Here is a 15831-nt window from a genome sequence, read left to right as displayed (position 1 = left end):
GCTAACGAGCTAACGTGGCTAACGAGGAGAGGAGTCATGTGACCTGGGGGCGGAGCCGCTGACCTGTGGAGCGCGCTCAGTGGAGTCACTCACAGATAATAAATAGGAAGAGACGAGATGTTTACAAAACGAGCGCTGTAATGATCTCGGTTTAAAATGGCGCTGCAGGTCAGGGCTCGCCGTTTCTAAGAGGATTAAAGGGATAAAGCAGGCCTAAAACGGGTCTAAAACAGGGACTGAACCAGGACTAAACCAGGGGCAAAGCAGGACCAAGCGGGGACTACTTTGGACTACTTAAAATTTGACTGAAACTGGACGAAAACTAAGACCTGACCAGAGACTAAAGCAGGAAAAAATGATTAAACCCGGATTGAACCAGGACAGGACTAAACCTGGGCAGAACTATACCAAGGCTAACACAGGACTATGAAATGGATTAAAGCATTTTTGGAACAGGTCCATAAAGGACTTCAACTGCAAACCAAAAATCTAAATCCCCATTTTAGATTTGGAATGAAATAATCTTCCAAATGATGTCAAATGTGTTTTTTCCAGTGAAGATTAAGTTGATAACATAAAATATGAAATAGCTTAAAAATAGACACAAATGGTACTAAAATGTACATAAACTTCGATCTTAGTCAGAAACCCATTTTTTTAGACTTGTTTCAGTCCCCAGTTGAGTCCCGCTCTGGTCCCGCTCTGGTCCCGCTCTGGTCCCGCTCTGGTCCCGCTCTGGTCCCGCTCTGGTCCCGCTCTGGTCCCGCTCTGGTCCCGCTCTGGTCCCGCTCAGGTCCCGCTCAGGTCCCGCTCAGGTCCCGCTCAGGTCCCGCTCAGGTCCCGCTCAGGTCCCGCTCAGGTCCCGCTCAGGTCCCGCTCAGGTCCTGCTCAGGTCCTGCTTTGTGCCAGTTCTTTCCTCACACAGGGTTAGTTCGGTTGTGCATAAATGACTTTTATTGTAAATTCTGCAGTTGTGTCACATTAGATCAAACTCAAGTCAGACTCCAGGTTCACACAGGCGTAAAAATACAGACAATAATCAGAATAATGAGACGAGACGCTTTATGAAATTAGGAAAGGAAAGACTTGATATTCAAATAAACACTAACAACACTGTAATTAACAGAAAATGGATTCGTTTTGATCTGGTTCAAGCCTGATTTCACCTCAAACCCTCAGGTCAAAAGGTCTTAAAGTACCGGAAAAAAACCCAAGAGGATTTTATTTAGAGTTAAAGCTCCTTTATTTTCACTGGGTCTAAAGCTGGTCTATCCAAGGTCTTAACTAAGGCCTAAAATGGCACAAAATAGAGAATAAACCAGGAACTGAACCAGGCCTAAACAAATGTAAAATCAGGACTTGCCGTAAACATGACTGAATTATGATAAGGACAAGGAACGGAACTCAAACTAAAGGGCTAAACCAGGACTAAAACCAGGACTAAACCAAGACTAAAATATAAACCAGGACTAAAACAGAGATTAAACCAGGACTAATCTGGATTAAACCAGAGACTAAACCAGGACTAATCTGGATTAAACCAGAGACTAAACCAGGGACTAAACCAGGGACTAAACCAGGGACTAAACCAGAGACTAAACCATAAACAGGAAAAAACTGAGACTACACCAGGACTAAAGGACAAAACCAGAGACTAAACCAGGGAATAAACCAGAGACTAAACCAGAGACTAAACCAGAGACTAAACCATAAACCAGGACTGAACCAGGACTAAACCAGGACTAAACCAGAGACTAAACCAGAGAGTAAACCAGAGACTAAAACATATGTAATTCAGGACAAAAGCAGGACTAGATCCATGTGGGTGAGAAGTGATTAATACTACATCTTTTAATTGCTGTTGTTGTGAGAAATAACTGTTCTAAATCTCTGGTTGGATTGCCAGCAGAATCTTTGATGGTTCGGCTCGCCTCAGACGACTGAAGCGGCGGCGCTCATCAGAAAAGCGCTCGCTCGTCAGATAAGCGCTCGCTCGTTGGGAGGAGGACAGGAGGCTTCAACTGTGGCACTTCTCGGGCTCAAACGCAGATGTTCAGACGAGGAACATCACAGCCGTGCCAGGGGCGTGTCCAGTGTGTCCCTGCAGGATTTTAATGATCACCCCACATCTGAGGCTAATCTGAAGAGAACAGCGCCCCCTGCTGTCTGTGTGAGGGCCTGTAATGAGCACGACAGCGTCGCTGCAGAGCGCCCCCTGCAGGCTGCCTTTGGTCTGCTTCTGTTTGAAGAGACTAAACCAGGATTAAACCAAAAAGCAGAAAAAAAGGTCTAAAACAGGATTGAACCAGAATGAATCCTCAGAGGAATGTTTCGACCCGGGCGGTGTAGGCGTACAGCAATCGCCCACAGACCAGATGGGCTGCGGTTCAGTCCAAGCTCAGACTAGTGCATACACTGCCATTGTGTCCTCTGGCAAGACACCTCACCAACTTGAATGTGTAAAGACATTTTAAGTGGTGCAAATAACACCATTTCTCACATTTTAAACCTGTTTAAGAGCATTAACAATTGAGAGACGACTGAAATCTGTACCTAAAACTAATCCAAGAGTTTAGAGTTTGTAGAGGTCTAAACTACACGGTTAGTGGCTTTTACACAGAATCCTAACAGCACCTGCTGTTTTCAGCACAAGACAAAATTCCCTCTGGGACCATTAAGTACATTCAGATTCAGACTCCAAGGGAGGTCTGCTCGAGAGACACCAAAACAACTGCCTCACACGACACCATCATTTTCTGATTAAGGCTGTGATTTGTTTCTTATTGAACTCGGGAGATGGAGACATGGCTCAAGTTTGCTGCGTCTGTGCATCTGCCCCTTCTGTGTGAAATGTCTGAACTGCTCTGTGAAATCGTGACCATAAAACTTTACCGTTACAGCCAACAAAGCAGAGCGATGGATTATGGACACAAAGGAAGAATATTAACACGGAAAACATCATTCTCATCCATGTTCTTATCCATTTGTAGTTTTAAGCAGAAGTAGAACCTCACGTGAGTTGTTAATAAATACACGCTGGATGGAACTGTTAAGTTGCTACAGAATATAGCTAGCTACAATAAACACACAACTTCCTGTGCGGCGAATTGTCAGCTTTTTGTGCATTAGAAGCATTTATCTGCACCACATTTCAAAGATGATAATAACACGTTACACACAGATGAAATACTTGCTATATTGTTACCATATGTATCAGTACTGGCCGCATCTAGCAGACTCATTGATTCGTCATTGATTACACTCGTTTTATCGTATGTTTCTTCATGATAATAACAGTGATTACGCTTGCATTTAAACTACTGTAGAAGTGCAACGCTCTGATCGTTTGAAAAGGTTTTTACTTAGCTGATGCTAAGTTATCTTGTGCAGTAGTAAAGTGTGCAGGCCTTTTTTCTGTAGGAGTGTTTAGTCTTTGCTGTCGGGGTATCAATAGAATATTATAAGATACTCCTCATGGCAGTGGTCTACGCATCCTGCTCAGCGTTTACTAAGCATACGGGAGTATACAGTACACAGTATACAGTACACAGTATACAGTACACAGCGGTGTTCTCTCCTGCTGCTGGAGTTGCTCACCACTCAAGAAACATTACATTTCGACCTAATCAGTGTCTGACGGTCTGTGGATGTCACGTTTAGACCCTGCTCGGTTAGCTTTGGCCTGAGGGGGGAGAGGGTACTAAAGAAAGCACTGGGTCTGAGGAGGTAGTATCACTTGGAAACATGAGTAGAGCAAAGCAAGTGCTCTGCCCATGGAGACACAGGGACATGTATGTCTCCAAAATGACACAAAACAAAAGACTTCCACTGGTATGCTTTGTAGCGGATTGGTATGGTTAAGGTAAAGTGTTTCCACTGTCTGAAGTGTACCATATCAGCTTGTTTAAGGGTCCTTGAGAGGAACTACCCAAAGTGGTCTGGCTCTCCAACATGCTTAGCAAAACAAAGCTAGCGCATGTTATCAACAACTGATTCTGGTTTATTGGCTCACGACACCTTATTTCAAGCGTAATGCATCAGCCAAACCCAACGCATCCCTTTAAGAGTTGTTAAAACACAGTGCAGAGGTGCAGAGAAGTGAAATAACAGCAGAAACCAAAGAAAAACATACTTCCGCTAACAGGCTTTGGCCATGTTTCACGGTGGCACAAATTTGGACTTACTAAACGTGATTTTGTGTATTGCTGAGACCGGCCGTATGATGATGAAAAGGCATAATTCAGGTCAAATTAAGATAGTATTTAGTAAGAAAATGTGTGTTATGTTTGAGAGACGTCAGTTGCTCACAGAGTTCTGCCTCTGGACCCACAGCCAGGCCCTGAGCGTGGACATGTGGACCACCAAGACCAAAGCGCTCAAAGGCCAGTCTGGGGGAGCAGTACCAGTCGAAACGTGGCTAAAGAGGGATTTGTTCAGGGTGATTAGTGTGCGGGGGCCCCTACCTGTTTAATGGGGATGGCCCTTCCACTGCCGATGCTGTCCGCTCTGTTCTCCACACTCTTCTTGTCTTTGTCCGGTTCATTTGCCTTTCGCGACTGGAAAAAGAAAAACTGAATGAATAATGGCACAAACTAACAACAGACATGACCTGCATTATTCCAGCAGATTAAAAAAAATAATAATTCCCTACATTCTTATTCTGTTTTTGACGCTATAATGCATCAGATGCCCTCCCACACTCGGATAGAAGCTGCATTTGAACCTGCTTTATTGATCATTTAGATTACTTATTACGACTCACCCTCCTCTCATAACATTTAGAGATTACATTAATTAACAATAATAATCTAGTCTAACATATTCTTGTACATTTTTTAATACATTTAATACAATATATTTAAAAACATGCTTCTGTTTTTCCTCACCGTAAACAGGTTGGATCTCCTCTTGCTCTGCTTGCGTACAGGCGTAGGAGTATTTGAAGTATTCTGCATGTCAATGCGCAGCTCCTTTTGGCTGGTGCTTGGGGTGGAGGGCACTGAGGAGGAGTAATCGCTCAGGTTACCTCCGGCTCCGGAACCGTTCGCAGTCTAGGGGAAAAAACACAACTTCAGTTCTACAGTCCTATAACAAGCGTAAGGGAGGATTTCCAAAAGCATTACATAATTTAATTGTAATTAAAATATATTTTAGGTGCTGCAGAGTGACAGGTGCCAGAGCACATTCACAATTCCATGTTAAAAAATATACAACAAATGACTGAATGAAGCTCAATAGTCCTGCGGTTCAAGTCAGTTTCCCATGGAAAATGTACTTCAATAAAACAAGCGGTCACTGTTGAACTCCATACGTCTATAGCATTAGTTAAATAATGATGTAGCTGTCGCTTCTTTAAGGACATTTTCCTTCAGCCGTCCTATCTGTGCTATTACCTGTGTCGACTAAACATGCTCTGTTCATGAATTAGTCAACAACAGGAGGGTGTGGCGTTGGCAAAAATCAATTAGAAATAAATACAAATAAAATACTTGCATAATAAATTAGTATTAAAAACATAGTAAAGGTCTACATCCATACATCACAGAAGTGTTATTACCTGTGAGTGGCACAGTGGTCACCTGTGGAGCTGACCGTGTGTTATTAGCTGTGAAATGACTGTGTTACTACCACTGTGAGTGGTGGGGCAGTCGCTAAAGCAACTGACTGTGTTATGACTGTGTTATTACCTGTGTTATTACCTGTGTGAGTGGTGGAGCAGTCACTAAAGGAACTGACTGTGTTATGATGGTGTTATGACTGTGTTATTACCTGTGAGTGGTGGAGTAGTCGCTAAAGGAACTGTGTTATGACTGTGTTATTACCTGTGAGTGGTGGAGCAGTCACTAAAGGAACTGACTGTGTTATGATGGTGTTATGACTGTGTTATTACCTGTGAGTGGTGGAGCAGTCACTAAAGGAACTGACTGTGTTATGATGGTGTTATGACTGTGTTATTACCTGTGAGTGGTGGAGTAGTCGCTAAAGGAACTGTGTTATGACTGTGTTATTACCTGTGAGTGGTGGAGCAGTCACTAAAGGAACTGACTGTGTTATGATGGTGTTATGACTGTGTTATTACCTGTGAGTGGTGGAGTAGTCGCTAAAGGAACTGTGTTATGACTGTGTTATTACCTGTGAGTGGTGGAGCAGTCACTAAAGGAACTGACTGTGTTATGATGGTGTTATGACTGTGTTATTACCTGTGAGTGGTGGAGTAGTCGCTAAAGGAACTGTGTTATGACTGTGTTATTACCTGTGAGTGGTGGAGCAGTCACTAAAGGAACTGACTGTGTTATGATGGTGTTATGACTGTGTTATTACCTGTGAGTGGTGGAGTAGTCGCTAAAGGAACTGTGTTATGACTGTGTTATTACCTGTGAGTGGTGGAGCAGTCACTAAAGGAACTGACTGTGTTATGATGGTGTTATGACTGTGTTATTACCTGTGAGTGGTGGAGTAGTCGCTAAAGGAACTGTGTTATGACTGTGTTATTACCTGTGAGTGGTGGAGCAGTCACTAAAGGAACTGATTGTGTTATGACTGTGTTATGACTTGTGTTATTACCTGTGAGTGGTGGAGTAGTCGCTAAAGGAACTGACTGTGTTATGACTGTGTTATGACTGTGTTATTACCTGTGTGAGTGGCACGGCGGTCGCCTGAGGAGCTGCCCCGGGGCAGTGTGACGGAGAGTTTGGCAGAGATTTACATGGACCAATGGACAGCTGCTGCTTCTTCCTCAGAGACACGATCTTTTGAGCCACTGCAACAAACAAGAACATAAACATTTAGAATTGTACTATTAATACAGAAATATATCAAGTCTATTACTACGAGCCTTCTCCAGATCTAAGGTGCTATATTTAATGCAGAAGTCATGATCATGAAGTCTGCTAATAGAAAGTCTCAACAATAAAACCACTGGAACACTCTGTCAGGTCTTAACGATGTTCTCTCATTAACTGTCTTTAATGAGGTCAATCATACAACTGTTTATTACCAGGCTGCACTCAGACCTCAAACGCATCGTCACACGGCAGCGCCCTTTTAACAACTGAGAGTCAAAAGAACTACAGGCTTGAATTAGAACTAAAGCAGGACTAAAGCAGGACTAAAGAAGGTCTAAAGCAGGACTAAAGAAGGTCTAAAGCAGAACTAAAGAAGGTCTAAAGCAGGACTAAAGAAGGTCTAAAGCAGGACTAAAGAAGGTCTAAAGCAGGACTAAAGAAGGTCTAAAGCAGGACTAAAGGTCTAAAGCAGGACTAAAGAAGGTCTAAAGCAGGACTAAAGAAGGTCTAAAGCAGGACTAAATAAGGTCTAAAGCAGGACTAAAGAAGGTCTAAAGCAGGACTAAAGGTCTAAAGCAGGACTAAAGCAGGTCTAAAGCAGGACTAAAGAATGTCTGAAGCAGGACTAAAGCAGGTCTGAAGCAGGACTAAAGCAGGACTAAAGAAGGACTAAAGAAGGACTAAAGAAGGTCTAAAGAAGGACTAAAGCAGGACTAAAGAAGGTCTGAAGCAGGACTAAAGAAGGTCTAAAGCAGGACTAAAGAAGGTCTAAAGCAGGACTAAAGGTCTAAAGCAGGACTAAAGAAGGTCTAAAGCAGGACTAAAGAAGGTCTAAAGCAGGACTAAAGAAGGTCTAAAGCAGGACTAAAGCAGGTCTAAAGCAGGACTAAAGAATGTCTGAAGCAGGACTAAAGCGGGTCTGAAGCAGGACTAAAGCAGGACTAAAGAAGGTCTAAAGCAGGACTAAAGACTGTCTGAAGCAGGACTAAAGCAGGTCTAAAGAAGGTCTAAAGAAGGACTAAAGCAGGTCTAAAGCGGGTCTAAAGCGGGTCTAAAGCAGGACTAAAGTAGGACTAAAGCAGGTCTATATCAGGACTAAAGTAGGACTAAAGCATGTCTATAGCAGGTCTATAGCAGGACTAAAGAAGGTCTAAAGAAGGACTAAAGCAGGACTAAAGAAGGTCTGAAGCAGGACTAAAGAAGGTCTAAAGCAGGACTAAAGCAGGACTAAAGAAGGTCTAAAGCAGGACTAAAGCGGGTCTAAAGCGGGTTTAAAGCGGGTCTAAAGCGGGTCTAAAGCGGGTCTAAAGCAGGACTAAAGCAGGACTAAAGCAGGACTAAAGTAGGACTAAAGTAGGCCTAAAGTAGGACTAAAGCAGGACTAAAGAAGGTCTAAAGCAGGACTAAAGAAGGTCTAAAGACGGACTAAAGCAGGACTAAAGTAGGACTAAAGCAGGTCTATATCAGGACTAAAGCAGGTCCAAAGCAGGACTAAAGCAGGCCTAAAGCAGGCCTAAAGCAGGACTAAAGCAGGACTAAAGTAGGCCTAAAGTAGGACTAAAGCAGGTCTATATCAGGACTAAAGTAGGACTAAAGCATGTCTATAGCAGGTCTATAGCAGGACTAAAGAAGGTCTAAAGCGGGTCTAAAGCGGGTCTAAAGCAGGACTATATCAGGACTAAAGCAGGTCTATAGCAGGACTAAAGCAGGTCCAAAGCAGGTCTATAGCAGGACTAAAGTAGGTCTATATCAGGACTAAAGCAGGTCTATAGCAGGTCTATAGCAGGTCTATAGCAGGTCTATAGCAGGACTATAGCAGGTCTATAGCAGGTCTATAGCAGATCTATAGCAGGACTAAAGCAGGTCTATAGCAGGTCTATAGCAGGTCTATAGCAGGTCTATAGCAGGACTAAAGCAGGTCTATAGCAGGTCTATAGCAGGTCTATAGCAGGACTATAGCAGGACTAAAGCAGGTCTATAGCAGGTCTATAGCAGGTCTATAGCAGGTCTATAGCAGGACTAAAGCAGGTCTATAGCAGGTATATAGCAGGTCTTGAGGCTCTTAATGAATGCAGTCCTAAACTGAGCCCTTCATATCAGAAGCGACCCCTCAGGGCCCCTGCAGAGCCATGTTCCAGCTTTTCCCCTCCATTAAAAAGCTCCTACCTACAAGCTTTAAGAATGCTCTTTGAACTTTACTAGGGCTGCAACAATTATTTTTGAAGTTGACCAGTCTGCCATTCATTTTTCGATTAGTTGACAAGTCAAAACATTTTTTTAGGCATTTTAAATATATTATAATGATTGAAATTTGGTGACTGAATATTTTTATTTTTTATAAAAATCTGAAATTATGTGGACTATACAACACACGTTTAAATAAAAATGACAACAACAAAAAATCTGATTTTTTTCAAAATACAACGAGCATTTATTTTATAGTTCCCTTTCTTACAAAATGGAAGCAGGACTAAAGCGGGACTAAAGCGGGACTAAAGCAGGACTAAAGCGGGACTAAAGCGGGACTAAAGCGGGACTAAAGCGGGACTAAAGCAGGGACTAAAGCAGGACTAAAGCAGGACTAAAGCAGGACTAAAGCAGGACTAAAGCGGGACTAAAGCAGGGACTAAAGCAGGACTAAAGCAGGACTAAAGCAGGGACTTAAGCAGGACTAAAGCAGGACTAAAGCAGGACTAAAGCAGGACTAAAGCGGGACTAAAGGAGGACTAAAGCAGGACTTCTCTTTCCGCTGCTGCGTCAGACCCAGAGGAGAGTGGATCTGGACCGTACTCAACCAGGACTAAGACCAAGGAACCAGTGCTGGAATCTTTCAATGTTTCAATTTTCCGACACATTTAATTATTTCATAATGCATTTAAATAATTGTTGACATATTTAATTAATCAATAAGTCCATAAATTAATAAATTAATTCAACAATTCATTTAATTAATATTTAGTTTGTTTTAAATATTTAATGACACAGTTAATATTTAATTTAATGGAATATTTATTTATTTACACAATAAAACCTCAATAAACATGAGGTTACAGCTAAAAGTGGCTCTACTTCCTTTCATATTTGTAAAATTTGTCAAAATACCACCTCAACATTATTATTATTCATGGCTTCTTTCTTTTTCCTGCTCCTTTAATGTATGGAATGTATGGAATGTTTATTTTTGTGGCCCTGGTGTCGTCACGTTGTTGAGAATGTACACGACATAAAGCATCAAACTGTCTGCTCCTGTGTATTTGAACATGTGTCCGTCATATTCTGCTGTGCATTGGATTCATTGTTTTAGTGGCAGTTTTCACGTCTCTTTTGTGTCGTCGCCTTAAACCCAGAGCGTGAAATGAGCTGGAACGGCCTGATTTAATTACACTCATTAACCTTACACTCGTTAAACGCATGTCTAACACGTAGGTCTAACACGTAGGTCTAACACGTAGGTCTAATGTGCAGGTCTAACATGCAGGTCTAACATGTAGGTCTAACACGGAGGTCTAACACGTAGGTCTAATGTGCAGGTCTAACATGCAGGTCTAACGTGCAGGTCTAACACGGAGGTCTAACACGTAGGTCTAACATGTAGGTCTAATGTGCAGGTCTAACATGCAGGTCTAACGTGTAGGTCTAACATGCAGGTCTAACGTGCAGGTCTAACACGGAGGTCTAACACGTAGGTCTAATGTGCAGGTCTAACATGCAGGTCTAACGTGTAGGTCTAACATGCAGGTCTAACATGCAGGTCTAACACGGAGGTCTAACACGTAGGTCTAACATGTAGGTCTAACATGCAGGTCTAACACGTAGGTCTAACATGCAGGTCTAAGGTGTAGGTCTAACATGCAGGTCTAACACGTAGGTCTAACGTGTAGGTCTAACGTGTAGGCCTAACATGTAGGTCTAATGTGTAGGTCTAACACGTAGGTCTAACACGTAGGTCTAACACGTAGGTCTAACGTGCAGGTCTAACGTGCAGGTCTAACACGCAGGTCTAACACGTAGGTCTAACGTGTAGGTCTAACATGTAGGTCTAACATGCAGGTCTAACATGCAGGTCTAACGTGTAGGTCTAACATGCAGGTCTAACATGCAGGTCTAACGTGCAGGTCTAACATGCAGGTCTAACATGTAGGTCTAACACGCAGGTCTAACACGTAGGTCTAACATGTAGGTCTAACATGTAGGTCTAACGTGTAGGTCTAACATGTAGGTCTAACATGTAGGTCTAACATGTAGGTCTAATGTGTAGGTCTAACATGCAGGTCTAACACGTTGGTCTAATGTGTAGGTCTAACACGTAGGTCTAACATGCAGGTCTAACATGTAGGTCTAACACGTAGGTCTAACATGTAGGTCTAACGTGCAGGTCTAACACGCAGGTCTAACACGCAGGTCTAACACGTAGGTCTAACGTGTAGGTCTAACATGCAGGTCTAACATGCAGGTCTAACATGTAGGTCTAACACGTAGGTCTAACATGCAGGTCTAACACGTAGGTCTAAAACGTAGGTCTAACATGCAGGTCTAATGTGCAGGTCTAACACGCAGGTCTAACATGTAGGTCTAACACGTAGGTCTAACATGCAGGTCTAACATGTAGGTCTAACACGTAGGTCTAACATGCAGGTCTAACACGTAGGTCTAAAACGTAGGTCTAACATGCAGGTCTAATGTGCAGGTCTAACACGCAGGTCTAACATGTAGGTCTAACACGTAGGTCTAACATGCAGGTCTAACATGTAGGTCTAACACGTAGGTCTAACAAAGAGTATTAAACTCAGATTAAACTAAGATTAGACCTCACACTGCAGAGACCAAAGGAACGACAGGAAGATTCAATTAAGGTCATATTAACACCAGGGCTAAACCAGGACTAAAACCAGGACTAAAACCAGGACTAAAACCAGGACTAAAACCAGGGCTGAACCAGGGCTAAAACCAGGACTAAAACCAGGACTAAAATCAGGACTAAAATCAGGACTAAAACCAGGACTAAAATCAGGACTAAAATCAGGACTAAAATCAGGACTAAAATCAGGACTAAAACCAGAACTAAAACCAAGGCTAAACCACGGGAAAAAACAGGACTAAACCAGGACTGAACCGTGACAAAAAAGGGACTAAAACCAGGACTAAACCAGGACTAAACGGGGGCTAAAACTAGCATTAAAAAAGGGCTAAATCAGGACTAAACCGGGGCTAAAACCAGGACTAAACCAGGGCTAGATCAAGTCTTGAAAAGGGCTAAAACCAGGACAAAACCAGGACAAACCAGGGACCGAACTCATAGAAGACTCAAACCTTGACTAAACCTGGAGGACGTAATCGGGCTAAACCTGCATTTAATTTACACCAAGACTGAACAAAGATTAAACATGGACTAAATTAGGACTGAACCAGGTCCAAACACATTTTCTAGGCTAATTTTCCCTCTTGTCCTTTAGATAATTAAAATGTTTAATGTTTTAAGGAACATGGAACTTTGGAGAAGCTCCAGACCAATCAGAGCACAGCGTTAATGTCTTGTCCAATCAGACAACACGGTTTGGAGAGTCCCCTAAGTTTAATTGAGGTCAAATTAAACATCTAATTACTCCAGTGTCCGGACCTGAGCTAACGGCTAAAAGCTAACGAGGGGAATAATAATGGGCTCATTATGGGATTCAATTATGAGGGATGAGACAGAGTCAGACCAGGACTAAAACAGGCCTAAAGAAGGACTAAAACAGGACTAAAGAAGGACTAAAGCAGGACTAAAGAAGGACTAAAGCAGGACTAAAGAAGGACTAAAGCAGGACTAAAGAAGGACGAAAGCAGGACTAAAGGACTAAAACAGGACTAAAGAAGGACTAAAACAGGACTAAAGAAGGACTAAAGCAGGACTAAAGCAGGACTAAAGAAGGACTAAAGGACTAAAACAGGACTAAAGAAGGACTAAAGCAGGACTAAAGCAGGACTAAAACAGGACTAAAGAAGGACTAAAGCAGGACTAAAGAAGGACTAAAGCAGGACTAAAGAAGGACTAAAGCAGGACTAAAGGACTAAAGCAGGACTAAAGAAGGACTAAAGCAGGACTAAAGAAGGACTAAAGCAGGACTAAAGGACTAAAACAGGACTAAAGAAGGACTAAAGCAGGACTAAAGCAGGACTAAAACAGGACTAAAGAAGGACTAAAACAGGACTAAAGAAGGACTAAAGCAGGACAAAAGAAGGACTAAAGGACTAAAACAGGACTAAAGAAGGACTAAAGCAGGACTAAAGCAGGACTAAAACAGGACTAAAGAAGGACTAAAGCAGGACTAAAGAAGGACTAAAACAGGACTAAAGAAGGACTAAAGCAGGACTAAAGAAGGACTAAAGAAGGACTAAAACAGGACTAAAGCAGGACTAAAACAGGACTAAAGAAGGACTAAAACAGGACTAAAGAAGGACTAAAGCAGGACTAAAGAAGGACTAAAGCAGGACTAAAGGACTAAAACAGGACTAAAGAAGGACTAAAGCAGGACTAAAGCAGGACTAAAACAGGACTAAAGAAGGACTAAAGCAGGACTAAAACAGGACTAAAGAAGGACTAAAGCAGGACTAAAGCAGGACTAAAACAGGACTAAAACAGGACTAAAGCAGGACTAAAACAGGACTAAAGAAGGACTAAAACAGGACTAAAGAAGGACTAAAACAGGCCTAAAGAAGAACTAAGACTGGAACTGAACCAAATTCGACCCAGGTCTAAAACTAGGAATAAACCTGGACTTAAGTAGGACTAAATGTGGTCCAAGACTGAGACTAAAACAGGTCAATTAAAAAGAATGTAGTAAAGCAGCACTCAACCAGGACTAAAGCAGGACTAAATGCAATAAATCAGGGCCAGTTTTGTGAATTTAACTGACGAGAGCTTTGACAAAACCAACGCCAGGATTTGATCTGGTCTTAAATTGTCCCTCGAGACCAAATGTGAACGTGTGTTATAAATCAAAGCATGTTAAAAATGTGATCACACTCAAAACAAAAACATGATGAAGTTGAATCATTTAAAACATTCTCATCGTTTTGAAGGACAGAGCTGTAACTAGAGGACTGTGGCGCTGTACTACCCCCTACAGGACACATCAGGGAAGACACCCAACATTTTACTGTAATAATTAATCACTTTTAAGAACAAAACATTATAACGCATATATTAAAGTATAATGTATAATTAAGGTTTGTTTATGGTCTAGTCTGGGGCTCTTTAACTGAACAAATACACTTTCCATTTAATTAGGGCTACAACAATTAAGTCTAGTCGAGATGAAGAACAAACGCTTATTTATGATAATATGGAAGAGCATTCAAACAGGTAAGCAAGGTAAGAACATATTATAATAAATAATATATATATATATATAATAAAATAATAAAATGGTACAATAGATAATTAGTAAGTAATAAGTAGATATACACATCGTTTTTGTTTGCTTCATGTTTAGCACAGCTCAGATGTTGCAAATTAAAAACGTACCCGATTAGTGCAAATAAAATATGATAAATATTGAGGAAAACACAAAAAAAGGTCTTGAAATGTTGTTTTGCCCTTTATGTCTGAACCAAAGCTGATTCTATTTATGGGAAAAAATAGACCCTTGAAAAAGCTCCGTCATCATCTTCATTATCAAATCTTTATAACAAATAAAAGAAACTAATTTCAAGAATGTGATATTTTTTCCATCCAGCATGTTCTAGGCGAGGCTATAATACATCTGCAGTTAATGTTCAAAAAGAACACCATGAAAAGCACTGGTTAAATGCTAGTTTAGTCCTGGATGGAGGTTCAGGGACCTCTTCTTTGGTGCAGTGCGGTCCGGCTGGACGACCTGTAAACCCCTGAAGTCCCTGCAAGTCCGGTTGAGATCCTCGTTAAACCTGTTAATGTTCGGAGCTGTAATGGTCTGATTATCCCCAGTGTCTCTCATTAACACGATTAGATTAAAACGACTAAAGTCACCTTCCCCCAGGAACCGGGACCAAGACCGGGACAGAGGCCAAGACTGGACCAGGACCAGGACCAGGACTAAGAGCAAGACCAAGTCTGAACCAAAACTACAGCAACTAAAGTCAACTTCCCCCAGGACCAGGGTGATCAGTCCCTGGTTCAGTCCCTGGTTCAGTCCCTGGTTCAGTCCCGGGTTCAGTCCCGGGTTCAGTCCCGGGTTCAGTCCCGGGTTCAGTCCCTGGTTCAGTCCCTGGTTCAGTCCCGGGTTCAGTCCCGGGTTCAGTCCCGGGTTCAGTCCCGGGTTCAGTCCCTGGTTCAGTCCCTGGTTCAGTCCCGGGTTCAGTCCCGGGTTCAGTCCCGGGTTCAGTCCCGGGTTCAGTCCCGGGTTCAGTCCCGGGTTCAGTCCCTGGTTTAGTCCCTGGTTCAGTCCCTGGTTCAGTCCCGGGTTAAGTTCCGGGTTTAGTCCCGGGTTTAGTCCCGGGTTTAGTCCCGGGTTTAGTCCCGGGTTTAGTCCCGGGTTCAGTCCCTGGTTCAGTCCCTGGTTCAGTCCCTGGTTCAGTCCCTGGTTCAGTCCTGGTTTGGTCCAGGGTTCTTACCGTCCTGAAAGACCCGCTCCACGTTGAGCCCGTAGGTGGCGCAGGTCTCGTAGTAGGTGCAGCGCTTGAGTTCGTTGGACAGTTTTCGGGCGCGGCTGTCGTCGATCACTCGAGGATTTACTGAGCTGATCGCATCTAAAGGAAAATCAAAAATGTGTTTTCAAATAACATCCTATTTAGACAAAAAACTGAAATACAAACAACCTTTGTATTGTGTTGTTTAACTATGGTTTAAAGGTGCACCATGTAACTTTTCTGGTGGCGGGACAGTGAGACCAAATTACATCTTTAGCCGCAACAATTAATCGACTAATTGTGTCAAAAATAATGGTAGATGTCTTATAATTGTAATTATCTGGACTGACTCTAAAACACAAAAATACCTTTTAAAACAAAGACAGTGCCATTATTAAATCAAAATGTCAAGAAAAATCAATTTCTGTTTTTTATTAAATAATAATCATTATAAAAG

General features: G+C 42.3%; 1 protein-coding gene across 4 annotated transcripts in view; it reads right to left on the bottom strand.

Moving 5' to 3' along the window:
- Positions 1-15831, bottom strand: part of agap1 (ArfGAP with GTPase domain, ankyrin repeat and PH domain 1) — a 135162-nt gene that overhangs the window by 74133 nt on the left and 45198 nt on the right. For all 4 annotated transcript variants that reach the window (XM_072451977.1, XM_072452056.1, XM_072451817.1 and 1 more), the window contains 4 exons: positions 15360-15494; positions 6633-6760; positions 4887-5051; positions 4464-4556 (listed from right to left, as the gene is read on the bottom strand). In XM_072451977.1, the coding sequence (XP_072308078.1) occupies positions 4464-4556; positions 4887-5051; positions 6633-6760; positions 15360-15494 (521 nt within the window). The remainder of the gene's footprint in view (positions 1-4463; positions 4557-4886; positions 5052-6632; positions 6761-15359; positions 15495-15831) is intronic.

This window comes from Eucyclogobius newberryi, unplaced genomic scaffold, assembly GCF_026437365.1.
Source record: "Eucyclogobius newberryi isolate DKJ021-1_F unplaced genomic scaffold, fEucNew1.0.hap1 SCAF_1, whole genome shotgun sequence".
NCBI classification, from domain to species: domain Eukaryota; kingdom Metazoa; phylum Chordata; class Actinopteri; order Gobiiformes; family Gobiidae; genus Eucyclogobius; species Eucyclogobius newberryi.
Note: the sequence above shows the minus strand (reverse complement) of the source record. Positions and strands in the feature narration are given on the sequence as shown.